Raw genomic sequence first — 21,865 nt, 5'->3', positions numbered from 1 at the left:
ATCTCAAACGAGGATGGGTGTTACCATTAGAGATGCACCGATCCGACTTTTTCAGTTTCGATACCGATACCGATGCCGTGGCTTTGCGTATCGGTCGATACCCGATACCGATCCGATATTATGGTTGACTTAACAAGCTACATACCTCTACATGTGGAACAGAAAAGACTAAAGGCAATGGCATCAGGCATGACTACACAGTTCATTCCTAAGACAAAATGTAACAAGATAAAGCAGATTAATGCAATGAACTATTTATTTGCAACATAAATTGTGCAACAGCAGCAATAAAGTGTATTAGCATTTAAATTCAAGTAAATTAGGATACAAACTTCTTAAGAAAAAATACAAATGTTGCAGCTGAAACTGCACTGGGCAAATATAGAAAGGGTGATCAAGCACACAGTAACCAAATATTAAAATAAATAGTAAACATGTAAACATTAGGTGCCGTTCCACATCACTCATGACCTGTTGATGCTCTAAATGCTCATTTAAGCAGCAATGAGAAGTGCTCCCTGAAAACAAGCTCCGCTTAGTACTAGTACTATACCTGGCAGTACTACCACCACCCCTGGCAACATTAGCTTTGCGGACATTACAAACTGCCGTCGAGCTAGTTGGCGTGTTCAGTTTAAAGTACCTCCACACAGCTGACTCTTTCGTTCGCTCCATGTTTGCGTTTGTTTAGAAAACTCTCGTGGCATGCGGCACACGTGCTGCTGACGTATGACGTAGCCGCGTCCCGCGGCACACGTGCTGCTGACGTATGACGTAGCCCGCGTCCCAATAGATTAAGGAAAGGATCGGCTCACAGATCGGCTGCATTTTCCGATACCCGATCCATCAATTTTGTTGAATCGGGGCCGATATCCGATCCAGATATCGGATCGGTGCATCTCTAATCTCTAGTTGCAATAGGACAATCCATCCATCCATTTTCTATATCGCTTGTCCCCACCGGGGTCGCGGGCGTGCTGGAGCCTATCCCAGCACTCATCGGGCAGTAGGCAGGGGACACCCCGAACTGGTTGCCAGCCAATCGCAGGGCATGATGAACAACCATCCGCACTCGCACTCACACAAGAGGACAATCATCCACTCAAAAGAAAATGAACAACAGAATTACTTCAAAAGAAAAATGTATGTGTTCAGGAGTGACCCAGACAGTCCTGTCCACAACCGAATTGAGATCTTGTGGCATAACCTCGAGAGCTACTCACATCAGACATCCCAGGACTATCGCTAAACAGCAATCATTTTGATAAGTGAAATGGTCCAGAATTCATTCTGATCGTTGGTCACATCTGATCTATTTAGTACAGGTTATTGCTCTCAAAAAAGTGTCAGCCACTTATTAAATCCAAGGGTTCATTATTATTTTTTCTCCCTGTTTAAATATGTGAAAATTTTTGTGTGGTAAAGGTTCAAGTTGACAGTTTATCGTTGTGATTTAGAGGAACACACTATATTTAATGACCAATTAATGCAGAAATTTAAGAAATCCAATGGATTCCCATACTTTTCCCTCCCATTTTGTGTGCACATCCGCATGCGTGCGTGTACAGTGCCTTGCGAAAGTATTCGGCCCCCTTGAACCTTTCAACATTTCGCCACATTTCAGGCTTCAAACATAAAGATATAAAATTTTAATTTTTTGTCAAGAATCAACAACAAGTGGGACACAATCATGAAGTGGAATGAAATTTATTGGATAATTTAAACTTTTTTAACAAATAAAAAACTGAAAAGTGGGGCGTGCAATATTATTCGGCCCCTTTACTTTCAGTGCAGCAAACTCACTCCAGAAGTTCAGTGAGGATCTTTGAATGATCCAATGTTGTCCTAAATGACTGATGATGATAAATAGAATGCACCTGTGTGTAATCAAGTCTCCGTATAAATGCACCTGCTCTTTGATAGTCTCAGGGTTCTGTTTAAAGCGCAGAGAGAACCATGAAGACAAAGGAACACACCAGGCAGGTCCGAGATACTGTTGTGGAGAAGTTTAAAGCCGGATTTGGATACAAAAAGATTTCCCAAGCTTTAAACATCTCAAGGAGCACTGTGCAAGCAATTATATTGAAATGGAAGGAGTATCAGACCACTGCAAATCTACAAAGACCCGGCCGTCCCTCCAAACTTTCATCTCAAACAAGGAGAAGACTGATCAGAGATGCAGCCAAGAGGCCCATGATCACTCTGGATGAACTGCAGATAACTACAGCTGAGGTGGGAGAGTCTGTCCATAGGACAACAATCAGTCGTGCACTGCACAAATCTGGCCTTTATGGAAGAGTGGCAAGAAGAAAGCCATTTCTCAAAGATATCCATAAAAAGTCTCGTTTAAAGTTTGCCACAAGCCACCTGGGAAACACACCAAACATGTGGAAGAAGGTGCTCTGGTCTTTTTGGCCACAATGCAAAACGATATGTTTGGCGTAAAAGCAACACAGCTCATCACCCTGAACACACCATCCCCACTGTCAAACATGGTGGTGGCAGCATCATGGTTTGGGCCTGCTTTTCTTCAGCAGGGACAGGGAAGATGGCTAAAATTGATGGGAAGATGGATGGAGCCAAATACAGGACCATTCTGGAAGAAAACCTGTTGGAGTCTGCAAAAGACCTGAGACTGGGACGGAGATTTATCTTCCAACAGGACAATGATCCAAAACATAAAGCCAAATCTACAATGGAATGGTTCACAAATAGACGCATCCAGGTGTTAGAATGGCCAAGTCAAAGTCCAGACCTGAATCCAATCGAGAATCTGTGGAAAGAGCTGAAGACTGCTGTTCACAAACGCTCTCCATCCAACCTCACTGAGCTCGAGCTGTTTTGCAAGGAAGAATGGGCAAGAATTCCGAAGCGCTTTAGCTAGAAAGTCTTTGAAGTGTAATAAAATCAGAGCCATACATATGAGTGTATTGGGAAATTGCAGTAGAGCGAAATGTACTAAGATTCCGTGTTTGCATTTGGGGAATAACATTGTTCGGTGTGAAAATTAATATGATTTCTTTATCTTTGGGCTAGTCCCCTCAGGGGTCGCCACAGCGAACCATCTGTTTCCATCTCACCCTATCCTGTGAATCCTCTTCTCTCACTCCAACTAACTTCATGTCCTCTTTCACTCCATCCATAAATCTCCTCTTTGGTCTTCCTCTTGACCTCCTGCCAGGTGGTTCCATCCTTAGAAAATTATTATCTTACCAATCGGGCTAGCGATCATCGACACGTCTTATCCTATTAGCATAAGCAGTCATAAAGATCAAACAGCCCTTACTGATTGCCATTTCTGTGCTGTTAGGGCTTCTTATCAAACGCCTTTAAATTTGTCACAGAAATTAAATCACTAGAGCGCTAAAGTTCAAGCTAGTCATTTAGTATGGTGTTTATATCAACCATTAAAAATACAATGAAAAAAATTGGGATCCATGACCAAACCGCGTTAAGACAGAAAGTCGCGTAGAATTGAAGCGTGTAAAATTGAGGTTCAGCAGTATTTCATTTTGTTTTTTCATTCATTAAATGGACGGCAATGCGAAGATGGTTCATTTTTCACTAACTAGCCCAGTTTATATATTATTTTTTTAATCAGAAAAATGAAAAAAGTTAACATTTTCTATTTTATCCATTCATGTGGAGAAATAATTAAACAATGAATGCCTTTAAAAATGCCTACTTTTAAAGAGGAAAAGGGCCACACACCTCTCCCCTCTGTCTTGGTTCATGATGTAGTAGAAAGGTGGAAGCAATCACAATTTCTTCATTGGAAATCATTGTTAGACTTTCAATTAAAATGTCTAAAAACAGCTATCAATTTGGCACCAAAATACTCGTACCTCTCTACTGTGTGTGTGTGTGTGTGTGTGTGTGTGTGTGTGTGTGTGTGTGTGTGTGTGTGTGTGTGTGTGTGTGTGTGTGTGTGTGTGTGTGTGTGTGTGTGTGTGTGTGTGTGTGTGTGTGTGAGTGTGTGTGTGTGTGAGTGTGTGCGCGTGTGCATGTGTGTGTGCGTGTATATATATATATATATATATATAGATTGATTGATTGATATGTCTTTATTTCCAACATATTTAAAACATGAAAGGAGGAAAAAATAAATGAAATACAATAAGTAACACTTTAAAGTGCCATATTTAAGTCACAAAAACGATCAGAAATTATATATATACCGTAAATTCCGGACTATAAGCCGCACCGGACTATAAGCCGCACCAGCTAAAATTGGGGGATATTTTAGTTTTTTTCTTATATAAACCGCACCGGACTATAAACCGCACGTGCACACGTGTTTTTTTTACAAAGAAAGACCGTTCACAGAAAGCCTTTTTAAAGTTTTAATAACATACTTTAACATGTCTTTCTAAACATTGCCTGTGACGCAGCAGTAGTACCGCAGCAACACGGAAGTGTGCACGCGAGTTATTAACAAAGAAAGACTGGACACAGAAAGCTTTTTTAAAGTTTTAATAACATACCTTAACATTTCTTTCCAAACACTGCCCGTGACGCGGCAGTAATACCGCAGCAACACGGAAGTAACACAAGACTAATAGGGCTGGATTAAAAAAAACATACCCGGTAAAAGTCATTGAGACGCGGCGGTAACACAGCAGCAACACGGTAGTACAGCACCAACAGGGCTCGTTAAAAAACATACCAGTAAAAGTAAAAAAAGAGCTTCATCGTCTTCATCTTCCTCCTGTGCACTGAAACCATCGAAGTCTTCCTCCTCAGCGTCCGATTGGAATAGCGTTAGATATCATTCGCCTCACACTTTCTCAGTCTCTCTTTCGTCGTCGCTTTTATGCATTTCTTCGAGTGTGATGAGGGTCTGTTCATGCTAATTTTATTCATGCACAAAGCGCTAAATTACATTAAACTAGCGAGCGACACGTATAGCTCCAGAGTAGACGGGACCACGAAATAAAGAAAAGGGTGACGCGACACAATGTCATCAACATCGACTGCCTTTAGCTTAAAAGCGGCTTCATATGCATTTCTTTTGTCCCCCATAATGACGGTTTGTGTATAAAAGCTTCCTTTCAGTAATGTCCGTCTTGATCTCGTTCTGTCTCTTCTTTGTGTGAATTATACGCCACTATTCGCCTATCAAAACACAAACTAGCACGTCTTCTTCGGCGCATTATCTCTTCTTCGTCTGTCTCGCTCTTGCTTCCTGCTAGAGCGCCCCCTGGAGGCCGTAAAATCCATAAATACGACGCGCCGCGCCGCCATTTAAGCTCTATTTCCCTCTTTGACAGCCAAATCGATTGCTTTTAACTTAAAAGCTGCATCAAATGCATTTCTTCGTGTGTTTTCCATGATGAGGGTGTGTGCGTGATCCGCGAAATGTTCAAAACACAAACTAGCACGTCTTCTTCGGCGCATTATCTCTTCTTCGTCTGTCTCACTCTTGCTTCCTGCTAGAGTGCCCCCTGGAGGCCGTAAAAATCCATAAATACGCCGCGCCGCCATTTAAGCCTCGGGGTTCAAAGTAACCTTCTGAATAAAATGCATTAAAAGTTCACGTTCATTACAACTTGTTTTTGGTGAGCAAAATGTCAGAAGAATTGAATTTAAATGCTGATTGTTTGGGTTTTAATACAATGCAGATGGTCCAAACAGCGCCACTGCTTTGTGTAATCTCTGAGTCACATGGCAGAGTAAGAGAAAGGGTTTAGAGCCCTTTGACGCAGGTCACCTAGCGTGCATTCCTACTAAAGTTCATAATAGTCACAAGCAACACAGCCAGAATAAGCAGCAGCCATAGTAGTGTTTCAAAATAGTATTTTTGTTGTTGTTTTTGTCTTCAAGATACCGCAGTGTATAAAAGTGATCAAGTCATCACAAAAATCACGAAAAAAATCCTTATATAAGCCGCACCTGACTATAAGCCGCAGGGTTCAAAATTTTGGAAAAAAGTCGCGGCTTATAGTCCGGAATTTACGGTATATAATTTTCCGTATTTTTCGGACTAAAAGCCGCTCTGGAATACAAGTCGCATCAGCCATAAAATGCACAATATAGAGGAAAAAAACATATATAAGTTGCACCGGAGTTTAAGTCGCATTTTGAGGGAAATTTATTTGACAAAATCCAACACCAAAAACAGACATGAACCAGCAACAACAGGTTAACGATACGGTATGCTAACGTGACGTAAACACAAACGAGGAGCTGAGAACGGGCCTGATGTAACATTAACAGTTATTCAAATAACTATAACATAAATAACACGTTTATCAAACCATCTGTGTCACTCCAAATCATTAAATCCATCGATCAAGTTCGTCCTCCTTTATGTTAACAACGCCGCTGTGCGGTGCGCCGCTGACGTCGGACTCGTCGTCAGTTGCAGTTCAAATTTTTCCACAGGCCCATATAACAATATATAAACTATGTATGAAATAACAATAATATAAACAACAATTTTATCGAACCATCCGTGACACTCCAAATCTTTAAATCCATCGGAATCTTCGTCTTGTGTCACTTAAAAAAAAAAAAACACACACAGACTAGATCAGGGGTGGCCAAACTTTTTGACTTGCGGGCCGAATTGGGTTCTATTGTAAAGGTCATTGCATAAAAGGTTTTTACTTTTAGTAGATACTAAAGCATGGATATTAAAAAAAGCTTTTTGAAAACAAATGCATTTATTAACAGCATTAAAAAAAAGTTTCACCAAAAAACTACTATCAGTGATTCTTATTAAATACGACACTGTTATGATGAATAACATTTTCCATCACTTCCGCGCCTGCAGGTCAGATTTATGAAATATGTTTATCTAATGAGGCGAAATCACATCCAACGGCAAACATTCTGATCAAATACATCATCTTGAAGAATCAGTGAAAGGATACATCTAAATAAAGTAATTTAGAAATCAATAGTATTGTTGGTTTCCCTTTTTTGCTAGTGCATCATAGTCTGGAGTAAAATTTGTTGTGGTAATTCTTAGGCTAGAGCCGAGGTGTCGGTCCGTTAACCTAGATCTGTGACGGGCTTTGTTGACGTTCATGTGGCTGAACGTCTTCTCACACACGTAGGTTGAGCCAAATTGTCCACTCTTTTTTTAACATTCGGCACTCAGTGTCCACCTTTCTTTTCTTCGGGCCACTCATTTTAATGGAAGGATTCCAGGGGAAGGTTTGTGGGTGGCATTAGCGTAAAACTGTATCTGAAAACTCAGCACGCGAATTACGAGAATCTTGACGTCACAACCTACACTCGAAATTCGGCACTGATAGATGAAATTACTACGTACTACTGAGTACGCACACGCACTTATGAGTGTGCACCGAGCTTTCCGACACGGCTCCCGGGAGTAAATGCGCGGGCGGGCGCTTCCCCATCTACTGGGGAAACATAGTAATTGCAGGGAAAATGACCCAAAAAAAAAAAATAATACAATTTATTCAGGTTTGGCGGGCCGGATTAAATGGCCCCGTGGGCCGGATGTGGCCCGCGGGCCGTAGTTTGCCCATGTCTGGACTAGATATATCAGATAAATGTAATATAAAGAACAATTTTAACGAACCATCCGTGTCACTCCAAATCATTAAATCTATCGGAATATTCATCCTCTGTGTCAAAAAAACCAAACAGCTGTTGATTCCGGACCTACGTGCGCCGCTGACGTCAGACTCGTCGTCAGTTGCGGCCCCAGTTATTCCACAGATCTAGTATATAACTATATTGTAGCTTTACCAAAGTACCAGGCAACAACAACATATGACCCAACACACGCATTGTATGTAGCTCCTTCTTGCAAGGATTTTTTCCAAGTGCGCCTGTCCAGTGCAAGGTGCTCCCAGTCATTTGATGTGACGTGAAACTTCTTCAGACTGACGTTGATGTTGTCCGTAAAGCGTTTCTTTCGGCCGCCGGCAGCTCGCTGAGCTTCAGCTGTGAGTAGAGGATCTGTTTGGGGAGGCGTGTGTTGGGCAAGCGGATGACATGACCTGTCCATTGGAGTTGGTGCTGCATTATTGTGGTGGTGGTGCTGAGCATGTTTGCTTCCTCCAGAACGCTGATGTTGGTGCGTCTGTCTTCCCAACTGATCCTCAGGATCTTCCGCAGAGATCTCTGGTGATGTCCTTCCAGGGCTTTGAGGTGCCGGCTATAGGTGGTCCATGACTCAGCTTTATACAACAGGGTAGGGAGGACAACAGCCCTGTAGACCAGGAGCTTTGTTTGGGCCTTTAAATCCCGGTCTTCAAAGACTCTTTTCCTGAGTCTCTCATACGCTCCACTAGCACAGCACAGGCGATGGTCGATCTTTGAGTCTATGTCAGCTTTTGATGAAAGAAGGCTGCCAAGGTAGGGGAAGTGGTCAACGTTTTCAAGTGGGGTGTTGTCCACTTTTATGGTGGGTTGGGTAGATGGTTGGTTGGGTGGAGGTTGATGTAGGACCTCGGTCTTTGTGATTCAAGATTCAAGAATTTTTATTGGCCATGTTTGAGCCTGCCAAACAAGGAATTTGACTTTGGTACATCGCAGCATCTGTTCAACATTTAGGTGACTAACACCACTCAGGACATGTGCGAAAATTGACAAATATTCTCCAACTTCCCCTGATCTTAAACTCCCAGGAGGGCAAGAAAAAACTCAAAACTCCTTCTAGGGGAAATGAGAAACCTTGAGAAGAGACCACAGATGGCAGGATCCCTCTTCTAGGATGACCAGGCTGCAGTGGATGCAGAGTGGACACATAGTACACATAATACAGACAATTCAAAATAAAGCGTCGAGAGCAGGATGTTATTGCACAGCAATGACTCTGAGACTCTAAGAGTGGTGTGAGTTCATTAGCGCCAACGCCTGGGGGAAGAAGCTGTCTCTGTGTCTGCTGGTTTTGGTGTACAGAGCTCTGTAACGCCGTCGGGAGGGGAGTAGTTCGAACAGACTGCAACCTGGGTGAGAAGGTTCTGTAGAGATGTTACTTGCACGTTTCCTGGTCCTGGACAGGTACAAGTCCTGGATAGATGGGAGGTTGATTCCTATTATCTTTTCTGCAGTCCTGATTGTCCGTTGCAGTCTGTGCTTGTCTTGTTTGGAGGCCGGTCCAAACCAGACAGTGATGGAGGTGCAGAGGACACACTGGATGATGGCAGTGTAGAAGGTCTTCAGCAGCTCCCGCACCAGGTTGAACTTCTTGAGCTGTCTCAGGAAGTACAACCTCTGCTGGGCCTTCTTCCGGACAGAGTATGTGGCTACAATGGTGGAGCTCTTGACTCACGAGGGAACTTCACACAGCTCCAGGGAACGGTTGAAGATCCGTGCAAAGGTGGGTGCCAGTTGTTCAGCACACACTTTCAAGCAGGAAGGGGACACGCCGTCTGGGCCCGGTGCCTTCCTGACCTTTTGTCTCCGGAACATCTGACACCACCTCCTCGCGGATCTGGAGTGCGGGCGCGGCTTCTGTAAGAGAGAGAGAGTAGGTGATAACGATGATGGAGGTGTGGACAGAGCGGTTGTGGGGGAGGTGAGTATGTTGATTGTGCTGCAGGAGGTCCTGTTGTGTGGGTGGACTGTTCAAACCTGCAGTAAAACCTGTTTAGCTGGTTTGCAAGCCTTGGGTTTGCCACAGGACGTGTTAGTTTCAAGTTAATTTCTTGAAGCCTGTGATGCTCTGCAGACCTTTCCACACTGTTGAGGGATCAGGATTGGCAGAGAGGTGTCTCCAGGCTCTCCCCGTAACACCTCTTGGCTTTCCTGACCTCTCGGTTCAGTGTGTTCCTGGTCTGCTTGAACAGGTCCCGGTTGCCACTCCTGTAGGCCTCCTCCTTGGCTTTGCGCAGCATCCTGAGGTTCGGTGTACGTGCAGAAGGTCTTAGTCTGCACACACAAATCCTCACAAAAACTGATGTATGATGTGACAGTGTCAGTGAGTTCATGCAGGTCTGAAGTTGCAGCTTCAAAAACTTCCCAATCGGTGCAATCAAAGCAGACTTGGAGGTCCTGCTTTGACTCCACTGTCCACTTCCTCACAGTCCTCACCACAGGCTTAGAAGTTTTTAATTTCTGCCTGTGGGCCGGGATCAGATGAACTAGACAGTGGTCCAAGAGTCCTAAAGCTGCACGAGCCACAGAGTGGTATGCATCCTTTATTACGGTGTAGCAGTGGTCCAGTGTCTGTGCCCCTCGGGTGGGACACGTTATGTGCTGTCTGTATTTGGGGAGTTCGTGTGCGAGGTTCGCTCTGTTAAAATCACCCAGAACAATGATTAGTGAGTTTGGTAGAAGTTTCTCCATGTCTGTTACCTGGTCAGCCAGCAGCTGCCTGGCTTCACTCGCACGTGCGTGTGGTGGAATGTAAACAGCCGCCATGACGATCGAGGAGAACTCCCGTGGTGAATATAATGGCCGGCAGTTTATGAAAAGGGTTTCTAGGAGAGGGCTGCAAGACTCTTTCAACACCGTGACATCAGTACACCAACGTTCATTAATATAGAAACATAGACCACCTCCCTTTGATTTTCCAGTGAAGTGAAGTCAAGTCAAGTTTTTTTATATAGCCCTAAATCACAAGCAGTCTCAAAGGGCTTCACATATACAAAACAAATTGACAATTACCGTTTTGGCCTGAATATAAGACGATGTTTTTTGCATTGAAATAAGACTAAAAAAGTGGGGGTCGTCTTATATTCGGGGTCTAGACATTATACCGATTTTCACTTGTGCGCAGCGGTAAATTAAAGGTTGCTGGTATCGACTGAGTATGTTGCTGTGATTGTGTGCGTCTTCGACACAAAGTGAGCATATACATTTCATTGTTACTACTGTCCACTGTTGTGTCGTTGTCCGATCGCGGTTTGCTTCGTGCGCGCGCCGCGCCGTTTGATTGACGGCTCCAGCGCGCCCCTTTAAGTTTGCCTCGCATTGTACGAGTAGCCGTTACGCAGCGGCACGGCGACTAACGGTCGCCAGCAAATGTGTTTTGTTGTCTCGATCGATAACTTATGTTTGGTGTGTTACCGAGAGTATTTCATTTATGGTTATTTTTTTGCCAATAATTCAGTAAAGCAATCAAAACAGAACAACGTCTTCCCTCCTGTGCTCTGACCGACACCCGGGGGCGAAAAGAGCATAACCATCCGAGCCAACCCCCTATACAGACCTCAGGCTCCCCAACAATAGCGGTAGCAGTTTGCATTATTTTATTGCAATGTTTTTCCTTATTCAGATTTTTTTCAAGACTACAGTAAGACTTCACTTTGATGGTTAATGCAGTTATTGCAATTTTGTTGTTTTATCACAGTAGGTTGGTTTATTTACATTTCAAAAACCAGAAGCCATTCATTTACAAATGTGATTGCACTTTAGTTTACATATTTAAATGTTCAGATATTAAGATGTGATAGACAGTTTTTGCATGATTTGAATAAGGCAAAATAACTTGCTTTTTCTCTCGAATATATTGTTATAATCATTTGTTTCAGATGTAATTATTTTCTGTATAAAAATTAAATTTGGTGTTCAAAAAGTCTTTTTTCAAACTTGAGTCTTGAAAAAGAGGGTGTCGTCTTATAATACGGTATTCTCAAAGCATCCCCTGATCTTAAGCTCCCAAGAGGGCAAGGAAAAAACTCATAAAACCCCTACTAGGGGAAAAATGAGAAACCTTGAGAAGGGACAACAGATGGGAGGATCCCCCTTTTAGGATCACCAGGCTGCAATGGATGCAGAGAGGGCACATAAAATACATAATGTAAAAAAAAATCAAAGAAAAAGTGAATGTCCAATTCAAAGCGAAAAGCTGCAGGAAGTGCCCTCAATTGTCCTGGCAGTGTCTTCGAGGGGGCTAATCCGCTGCAGTTTCCTCATCTTGATTGGTCCACGAGAATCCAGACGGCCGCTGTCAGCTTGGGTGTCACCTAACCACCTCCCCAGCCGGGGAGTGATGGGGGGGAGGGAGCGAAAACACAAACTCCAGCCGAATCGGCCACTACAGGTTAATTAAAGGCCATATCATAGAAATGTGTCTTTAGACGTGTCTTAAATGTTTCTACTGAGGTACAGTTCTAATATCCATTGGTAGGGCATTCCAAAGCTCTGGAGCCCGAATAGAAAATGCAGAAATTCTTTTGGCCCTCGGGGTCACTAAAAGACTAGCGTTTTGCGAGCGGAGGTTACGAGACGGAATGTAAGGAACAACTGGTTCGACGAGATATGAAGGCGCTAAGCTATGCAATGATTTATAGGTTAATAGAAGAACCTTGATGTCATATCTTAAATAGACCGGGAGCCAATGTAAGTTGGCTAATAATGGGGTAACGTGATCAAATTTTCTTGTCCGTGAGAGCAGCCTTGCAGCAGCATTTTGTATTAACTGTAGACTTTTGATACTGGACTTAGGAAGACCAGAGAATAATGCGTTACAGTAGTCCAGGCGCGACGTAATAAACACACGTATAATAGTTTCCGCATCACTGGTCGAGAGGATCGGACGAATCTTAGCAATATTACGAAGGTGAAAAAAACGCAATTCTAGTTATGTTCTTAATGTGCTTTTGAAAGGAGAGCGTTTGGTCAAATATTACCCTGAGATTAGTTACAGTATCACTCTGAGTGATAGTACGGTTATCCATACAGGACTGTCTCAGAAAATTAGAATATTGTGATAAAGTTCTTTATTTTCTGTAATGCAATTAAAAAAACAAAAATTGAATTCATTTGTAAGATTATCAATAGAACCGATATATGCGGGAAATATGGCATTTGCCGGCAGCAGTAACTCAGATAGCACAGTCGCAGTTACGGAGTTAATATTACAGCTGCTGGAATTCTGATTGCGCTCTTGTCTTTGACAAAGAACTAAAATTTCAAATTTTATTTAGTAATGATCAGACATAACAGTAGTGTATGGCAGTACTGTTATATTTGAGGTTGCCAGCCCTCGGGATAATACCAGATCTAAGGTATTTCCATTCTTATGCGTTGCTGCCTGTATGGCTTGCGTAAAACCAAATGTATCAGTTAAAGTCTGAAACGCCGATGTAAGTGGCTCTGACAGTAAATTCATGTGGATATTGAAATTGCCCATTATTATATTATCCGACAGATTATCAGACATTCGCCAGATGAATTGATGGTAGGGGAGAACGGAACCCTCTCTGCCTCAGCTTTACAAGGGCTCCGGCGCGTTTGCCACGCCGCCGTCTTCGGCATGCTAACTTGTATAGCACCGGCTAAAATCTCTAACAGTCTGGATCAGAGAAAACTGGGGAGAAAATACCAGGAGAAGACTGTCCAATGTTTAACAGTTCTTCTCTGGTAAAAGTGATCTGGGATGGACAGGAGAAGACACAGAAAACACACAAAATAAGACAAAGTAGCAGAGAGCGACACACCGAGGCGGCCGTCCGCGGCGCCATCATGACATGATGTTCAATGTTAGACCCAGGGCTCTGTTTGCCTTAGCAAACGCATTCAGAAATCCCTGGAGGTCCTCGGCAGAGTGTGCTGTGATGGCGTTATCATCAGCATATTGGAGATCCCTGATGGTGGTGTTGGAGACCTTGCGCTTGGCTTTGTACCTGAGCAAGTTGAAGAGCCTGCCATCAGTCCTGTAGACAATTGGGATCCCCTGAGGCAGCTCCTCGCCAATAAGGTGGAGTATTGCAGCTATGAAGATTGCGAACAGGGTTGGTGCAATGATGCATTCCTGTTTCACACTAGTTTCGACTGTGAAGGGCTTGGACTCCGAGCCGCTGTTGGTGAGCACTGTGGCTGACATGCCGTCATGTAGAAGCCTCAGTACCCTGATGGCCTTCTCATGGCAGTCGTACCTTGTTAGTATACTCCACAGGGCCTGGCGGTCTTCAGTGTCAAAGGCCTTTGTCAGGTCTATGAAGGCCATGTACAGAGGCTGCCCTTGTTCACGGCATTTCTCCTGGAGTTGGCGTGCCGTGAAGATCATGTCGGCTGTACCTCTGGATAGACGGAAACCACACTGTGATTTTGGGAGTATTTCCTCACAGTGGTAGCAGTCGGTTCGCCAGAACATGGGCAATGACTTTGGCTGTTGTTGACAGGAGTGAGATGCCCCTCTGCCTTGTCCCCCTTCTTAAATATGGTCACTATTAGAGCATCTCTGAGCTCTGAGGGAAGCTCTTCTTTTTCCCAGACCTTGAGGAGGAGGGCGTGGATGTGGTACAGGAGCTCTGGTCCACCTGCTTTTATGATCTGTGCTGGGATCCCATCTGGACTGGTGGCCTTGTTGTTCCTAAGGCCTTCGTACATCACACCTTCTGTTCAGCCATTTAGGTGACTAACAACACTCAGGACGTGAAAAATGACAAATATTCTCAAACATCCCCTGATCTTGAACTCCCAGGAGGGCAAGGAAAAACTCAAAACTCCAACTAGGGGAAATGAGAAACCACGAGAAGAGACCACAGATGGGAGGGTCCCTCTTCCAGGATGTCCAGGCTGCAATGGATGCAGAGAGGACACAGTACAAAGTGTAGACAATTCAAAAAAGGTGTGGAGAGCAGGATGTTGTTATACAGCAATGACTCTGAGACTCTGAGTGGTGTGAGTTCATCAGAGCAACAGCCTGGGGGAAGAAGCTGTCTCTGTGTCTGCTGGTTTTGGCGTACAGAGCTCTATAACTCCGTCCGGAGGGGAGTACTTCAAACAGACTGCAACCTGGGTGATATGGGTCTGAAGAGATGTTACTTGCACGTTTCCTGGTCCTGGACAGGTACAAGTCTTGGGTAGATGGGAGGTTGATTCCAATTATCTTTTCTGCAGTCCTGATTGTCCGTTGCAGTCTGTGCTTGTCTTGTTTGGAGGCCGATCCAAACCAGACAGTGATGGAGGTGCAGAGGACACACTGGATGATGGCAGTGTAGAAGGTCTTCAGCAGCTCCCGCAGCAGGTTGAACTTCTTGAGCTGTCTCAGGAAGTACAACCTCTGCTGGGCCTTCTTCCGGACAGAGTCTATGTGGCTGGTCCATTTCAGGTCCCGAGAGATTGTGGATCCCAGGAACTTGAAGGTGTCTATGTAGAGAATAGTCTTACTGCGGATAGTGAGGGGTGAAAGTGGTGAAGGGTCTCGCCTGAAGTCCACTGTCATCTCCACGGTCTTGAGCGGGTTCAGCTCCAGGTGGTTTTGGCTGCACCAGTGGGCCAGCCGCTCCACCTCCTGTCTGTACGCAGTCTCATCACCGTCCCGGATCAGTCCGATGAGAGTGGTGTCGTCTGCATACTTCAGGAGCTTCAACGAGGAGAAATCGTTGGTGTAGAGCAGTGGTTCTTAACCTTTTTCCTTGTTCGCACCCTATTCAATTCACCAACCAGTTCTCGCACCCCTAAACCTAACCCTAAATGATTATAATAATAATAATTGGTTTACTTTACAGCTATAAGGCTTAATTAGCATTATCCCTAATGCCAATTAACACAATGACTTCTTGATTTCCAGAATTTTTCCACTTTTTTCGGTTACCTGACCATTATCCCTGAAAATTTGTAAATTTCCCCCAGGGTATCCTCGCACCCCCTAAGAAGCATTCTCGCACCCCCAGGGGGTGGTTAAGAACCACTGGTGTAGAGAGAGAAGAGAGATCAAGACGACGTGACCCTTTTCTGCTGCAGCCTTCATTTGCCTTCCCAGCTGTTGTGACGCTCCCCTTAGGTCAGCCATCATCCTCCGCCTGGTCCACCGTTGAGGTCTTCACTATTTACCCATAGCTGGAGGTGTTTACCCACAGCCAGGACAGTGGTTGACGGGCAGTAGGGCGTCTTCACACCGGTGGGCCTACATGCCGCATCTCTGGGGCCCACTGCTGCTCCGAGATCCTGCACAACTTAGCCTGGAACCACAAGGTACCAGTTGCCGTGTGTTGCCACGAGGAGGCGTGTGCAAGTCTTAGCAATGGAGAGGCTGTGTACTGGCTGAGGAAGCTAATGCACTCGGCTCCTCTTTTTACCCCCGGAAACAGAGGTATAGCCAGTGGCGGTAGCTGAAAGCAGAAAAGTGGCAAGCAGAAGCAGCAAGCAGCATGCACAGACTACAGGCACTACTACTCCAACACTACTGCACTGATGCATCACTTGCCCTGTGTGCTGATGGAAAACACAACACACGCACACACACACAAAAAAGCACTGCTCCACCGACATTGAGTACGTCTGTTAGATGCTGGCCTTATTTTCTACCGAAAGAGATAACAGTAGTGATCATCGCCGCTGTTTACATCCCGCCAGATGCTAACGCTAGCGCGGTGCTCTCTCTCCTGCTGAACACCATCAATGAACAGCAGCGGGCCCACCCCGATGGTGTTCACATAATAGCGGGAGACTTTAATAAGACCAATCTGAAGACTGTACTCCTGCAGTTTCACCAGCACATTAAGTGCCCAACAAGAGCGGAAAGGACTTTGAACCACGTGTACTCCAACATCAAGCACGGGTACAGAGCTATGCTCCTCCCCCACCTCGGACAGTCAGACCATCTCTCCCTGCTGCTCATCCCCGCATACAACCCCCTCAGACGCAGATCCAGGCCCACCACAAGGACTGTAACAACTTGGCCTGGAAATGCACTCAGCCAACTCCAGGTTTGCCTCCAAGACACTGACTGGGACCTATTTCACCACCAAGACCTGGCAATGTTCACAGAGACAGTTCTGGACTACATCAAGTTCTTTATGGGAACTGTATCCGTGGACAAAACCATCCGGGTCTTTCCCAACCAGAAACCCTGGATGACCAGCCAGGTCCGCTCACTCTTCAGGGCCCGCGACTCTGCCTTCAGGTCAGGCGACAAAGCCCTTTACAGCTCAACTCGGGCTGACCTGAAGAAAGGGATTAAAAAAGCCAAAGCCAGCAACAGACCACGAGAGGTGTGGCAGGGCATCCAGACCATCACTAACTTCAGGGGCTGTGATGTGACGTTAGACCCAAGTGAGTTGCTGACAGAGGAGCTTAATTGCTTCTTTGCTCGCTTTGCATCACCACAGACACAGTCCCCTGCTCTAGCCCTTCCCCCATCCACATCAGATCCCAGATTTGTTTGACACCCCTCGTCTATAGGGAGGAGGTCCAGAAGCTCACGACCTGGTTCTCCGTAAATCACTTGGCTCTGAATACCACAAAGACAAAGGAGATCATCGTGGGCTTCGGGAGGAAGAAAAGGGATCCCCTTCTACATCAACAGCGAGAGTGTGGAGAGGGTCCATGATCTCAGATTCCTGGGAGTCCAGATCTCTGATGACCTTTCCTGGACACGCAACACCTCAGCTGTCATCAAGAAGGCTCAGCAGCGTCTACACTTCCTGAGAGTCCTCAGGAAGAACAGTATGGACCGGAAACTGCTGCTTGCCTTCTACCGCTCCTCCATTGAGAGCCTGCTGACGTACTGCCTGACCACCTGGTACGGGAGCTGCACTGCTGCAGACAGAGGGAGGCAGCAGAGGACATTCAGAGCAGCGCAGAGGATTGTCGGGTGCCCTCTCCCCTCCCTGACTGACATATACACCAGTGGTCCCCAACCACCGGGCCGCGGACTGGTCTCTTGGTACCGAGTCGCCAAGCCGCACTGAAGAAAAAAAAGTTTTTTTTTTATCGACGATCAATTAATTCAGGTCAAGACGCTCGTCCCGGTCACGTGACATGTTTCCCCAGTCGAGCCCGCAAAGGTAGCAAAAATTAGTAAGAATTTATTTTGAAAAATATAAAAACATTGGCGATTCTCTCCCAATTACATCCGTCGGTTCAGGTCAAGACACTCGTCTCGGTCACGTGACATGTCACCCCAATCGAGCCCGCGAAGCAAGCAAAAATGAGCAAGAAACAGATGTTTGGAAAGCTTCTTCGGACAGGGAAAAAAGCCCAATGAGGAGACTGAAGAAGAAGAGACTACCACTTCTAAGAAAAGGAAAGCTGCATTTAAAAGAACATTTCTGGAGTCCTACTTAAAATATGGATTTATCGCCACAGGTGACTGACGCGCCAAGCCCACTCTGCATAATATGTGGTGACAGGCTAGCTAACGAGGCAATGAAGCCTTCAAAACTGCTTCGGCACATGGAGACCAAGCATCCTGCATTAAAAGACAAACCTTAACCACTTCGGGTGTCATTGTCTCCGATTACGCCTAGATGGGACCGGCTCGTTTCTGAGAAACAAGCTCAGTGCTCCCACTAATGCAACGTAATGGTGAGTTCTATTTTTGTCGTTTACACTTGTTTTTATGCCAGTGGTATCATTTTATTTCATCGTATTTATATATTTATTACAAATGTATTATTTATTTATAAGATGTATTTATTTATATAAAGGCCGGTCCACGAAAATATTTCTGACACATAACCGGTCCGTGGCGCAAAAAAGGTTGGGGACCACTGATATACACTACCCGGTGTGTCAGCAGAACTCGCAATATCATCAGGGACAACACACACATCCCTCCTCCCAGCTGTTTGAGCTGCTTCCTTCTTCCCAAGAGCCATCACCACACTGAACTCTGAGAGGAAACACCACCAGCTATAATGCAATATCAATACACCTTTATACTTACACTGTCACTGTTGCTGTCAACACTACGTGCAATAACTATTTATTATTTATGTATGTACGTATAGGGCTGTGGACTCGGTCGGATTTTTGCACCGAGTCCGAGTCCGGCCTCTTGACCACCGAGTCCGGCTGTCCATTTTTTCTGTTAATTCATGTGACTGCTTAGTCTTTATTCAAGGCTAATTTAGATCAAAATCTAAATAATTACAACAGTTTTGTGATGGCTTTGTCTTTATTAAACATATAAACGAATACAATAAACAGATACTTTCAAGTTTCAATTCAACGACTTGAGTTTGTTCTTAGGAACAAAATCGCCTCAACCAAGTCAACCAAGTCAGCCTTCATCGCGCCGCGCTGATCAGACATGATAAACTTGAGCCCGGAAAACAGGCGCTCTACGCTGACTTGGCTGATTGGCATTGCTGTTAGTGTCCGAGTCGCTGCCTTGAGGCCGGACGGATAACGATCAGCTGTAACAAATGGGCTCTCTTTCATTCGACCAAGTGCCAACATTGTCCCAATTTCTTCATCTATGTTGGTTGGCGAGGCGGCGGCCGACAAACGCCGGCGGCGCTCAATGCTGTCAAGTTCTTTTTCAAACTCATCCTCCTCCGTCGATGTGGAGCCATCAACCTCGGCCGCATTGATCATAAGATGGGCTGTGGACAGTATTCCTACGCGCATTCTCAGCAGCATGATGAAAATAAAATTGAACCTATTTTTTTTATTGTCGGACTCGGTGGACTCGGTCAAAATCAGCACCGAGTCCGAGTCTGGCAAAAATGACCGAGTCCGACCGAGTCCGAGTCCGAGTCCACAGCCCTATAAAATATGTTTGTACTTATTTGTTTTCCCCCCAAAAGCCCAAGTCAACTTTGATTTTAATAAATAATTTTTTTTCCGCTTTTCTAAAAATGTTTTTCACATTTTTAAAATTATACAAATGTTATGTCTGCAAAGTACGCTTTCGATGGTTCCGCGCGAGCACCCATAGTCATCTCTCTCCTCTCCTCCCCTCTCACGTCCCCTTGGATGGTCCCAGCACAAACACAACAAACATGCCGGCAACGACTTCTTGCGAAGAACTTTTGTCTAAACAGGGAACAGTTTATTCAGTCGGGTGAAGCTGGTACAGCTTTGAGAGAACTGATGAAGCACCGTGCTGCAAATTATGCAGAAAAGCTGTCGTTACAAACGGCAGCAGCATGTCAAACTTATTCCAACACCTGAAAAACAAGCAGAGTGGGAACAGTGCAATCAGCTTTGGAGCCAGAACCACAGAAGTATAAAGTTCATGTATAAACGACGATAGAGAGTTTCACAACCACTGTGCCGTATGACAAAGGTGGAGTGCAGTGGAAAGCAATTACCGAAACTATTACTTTTTGTCTTGCCACGGACATACTTCCCATTTATTCTGTTGAAAAACAGGGCTTCAAACGCTTGCTAAGAGTGCTGTATGTGCTAAGTATGTTGTACCGAGTTGCAAATACTTCTCAGATGTAGCGCTGCCTTCGCTGTACAACACAACCTGGGAAAAACTGCGAGAAGATCTGGAGGAGATGAGGCATTTTGCTGCTACAACGGACCTCTGGTCAAGCCAAAGAATGCAGCCTGACCGTGCACTTCATTGATATGAGCTGGACCTTGCGCAGCGTGTGACGACAGACAGCCTATTTGCATTATGCTGCTGAGAATTTTATTCAGGTTTTTTTTTTTATTCTAAAATGTTTTGCCATTATTATCTCTTATTATTTATTCAAGTTATTGTGATGTTTCAATTATTGTGATGTTCCAGTTGCACTATTACTGATTTGTTTTTCAGACAGAGCCTCATTTAGTTTGTACTTTTATCCTGATAATTCTATTTCACGCAGGAGATTAAAAAAACAATAATGTTGTTTTCCCATGTTTGCAGTATTTTTTCTCTTTATAAACAAATCGGAAATTGAATCGAAATTCAGATTTTAGAAAAAAAAACCTTTTTATTTTTAAGAATTTTTTTCGGGGTCAAATCGCCAAGCTCTACTTCAACATATCACAAGGATTAGCCTCTCCGTGGCTGATTTAAGAGCAAGAAAAGAGCAGCCTCTCTGCAGCTAAAGTGCCCTATCACGTCTATTTCTTTTACCAACGCAAACAAGATGCCTTTTCGAGAAGCGTGATGCAAGCTGAATTGTACATACGTCGTTATATATTCAATTGAAATTGGTAAGGGTTCATTTGACTTGCATTTCCACGGAAGTCAATTTATGGCACCTCTGGCGCCTATCTGAAAAGGAGGTGCTTTAAACGGCCACACTCAGCTGAAGGGTCGGCCTCCTCGCTGGTAGTGCGGTACTCCCAATCTTTCCAACAAGCCGACTTCCGGGGTTTGTGATGCGGTCCGGGGTGAGCCTCCTGGCCAAGCCACGAGCTGGCTGACACTTTTGTTTGTAAATTTTACATGCACATTTTGACTTGTTTAAAAAGCGTGAGATTAGAAAGCTTTTTATGGAACATTCTTCACCTTTTGAGTTGTTTTTCATCAACTTGAATTTAGACAAATTCTCTTGTTTTCCTAGGAATGAGTGATGACCTCTGTGGTGGTGTCCGATGGAGGAGGGAATATAGTGGAGTATGTCACGATGGTGGAGGAGCCTCAACAAGTACGAAAGCCTCCATAACTGCTGCGATGAGATTTATTCATTTATGGTGGTAGAAAAATTTATCCATTGCGGATTTACAGCAGAATAACAAAATTCAGCTCAATAAGTTGTTTTTACGTTTGTTTCAGTGTAGTGAAAAATGAAACACAATGACGCTGGTTGACTTGTCACTTAATTCGTCACTTTGAAAATAATATCAAGGTAATTCATTTGTTCTATTTGTAAATTGATGCCACTACAAAACCTTTGATAATGCTACAAGTAATTTATACAATTTTTAATTCTAAACTGTAATACAAGTATTGAGCGCGGTGAAGTAGCTTTACAGACACATTGTAAAAGTGTAGTATCTGTTTGGCAAAATACAGTGGAACCTATTTTGAGTCCTAAATTTAATATGATAAATTACCATTGTAAATGTACTCTTGTGGGTTTGCAAAAAGTTCTGGGGGGTATACCAGAAAGCAGGTTCAACATACTCTGAGTCTATCCCTGAACTCTGAGTTGACTTACTCTGAGATGGGAACCTCCATGTATTTGGTTCCAGAAAAGCTGATCTGAGTTAGTTCAATCAACTCTGAGTATGTTAACATGGAGTTATGCGTGTGCACAACTCCTATAAAAAGCCATTAGCAATCGAGCCCCGATACCACGAGAAAACAGATCACCTT

The 21,865-nt window shown here is 44.4% G+C and overlaps 2 protein-coding genes and 1 long non-coding RNA gene across 17 annotated transcripts in view; all 3 read left to right on the top strand.

Annotated features, from left to right (window-relative positions):
* The window catches only part of tctn1 (tectonic family member 1), a 1,200,810-nt gene that overhangs the window by 431,024 nt on the left and 747,921 nt on the right, over positions 1-21,865 (top strand). The window lies entirely within an intron of this gene.
* The window catches only part of LOC119129586, a 539,655-nt gene that overhangs the window by 86,454 nt on the left and 431,336 nt on the right, over positions 1-21,865 (top strand). The window lies entirely within an intron of this gene.
* Positions 1-21,865, top strand: part of LOC119129515 (ETS-related transcription factor Elf-2-like) — an 84,314-nt gene that overhangs the window by 3,529 nt on the left and 58,920 nt on the right. For 13 of the 15 annotated variants that reach the window (XM_037262852.1, XM_037262856.1, XM_037262851.1 and 10 more), the window contains one exon: positions 21,111-21,194. In XM_037262852.1, coding sequence (XP_037118747.1) covers positions 21,120-21,194 — 75 coding nt within the window. In that variant the 5' untranslated portion in view covers positions 21,111-21,119. Of the gene's footprint in view, positions 1-8,040; positions 8,171-21,110; positions 21,195-21,865 lie in introns of all 15 variants that reach the window. The other 2 variants (XM_037262847.1, XM_037262853.1) reach the window with 1 other exon arrangement.

Source organism: Syngnathus acus, chromosome 10 (assembly GCF_901709675.1).
Source record: "Syngnathus acus chromosome 10, fSynAcu1.2, whole genome shotgun sequence".
Lineage (NCBI taxonomy): Eukaryota > Metazoa > Chordata > Actinopteri > Syngnathiformes > Syngnathidae > Syngnathus > Syngnathus acus.
Note: the sequence above shows the minus strand (reverse complement) of the source record. Positions and strands in the feature narration are given on the sequence as shown.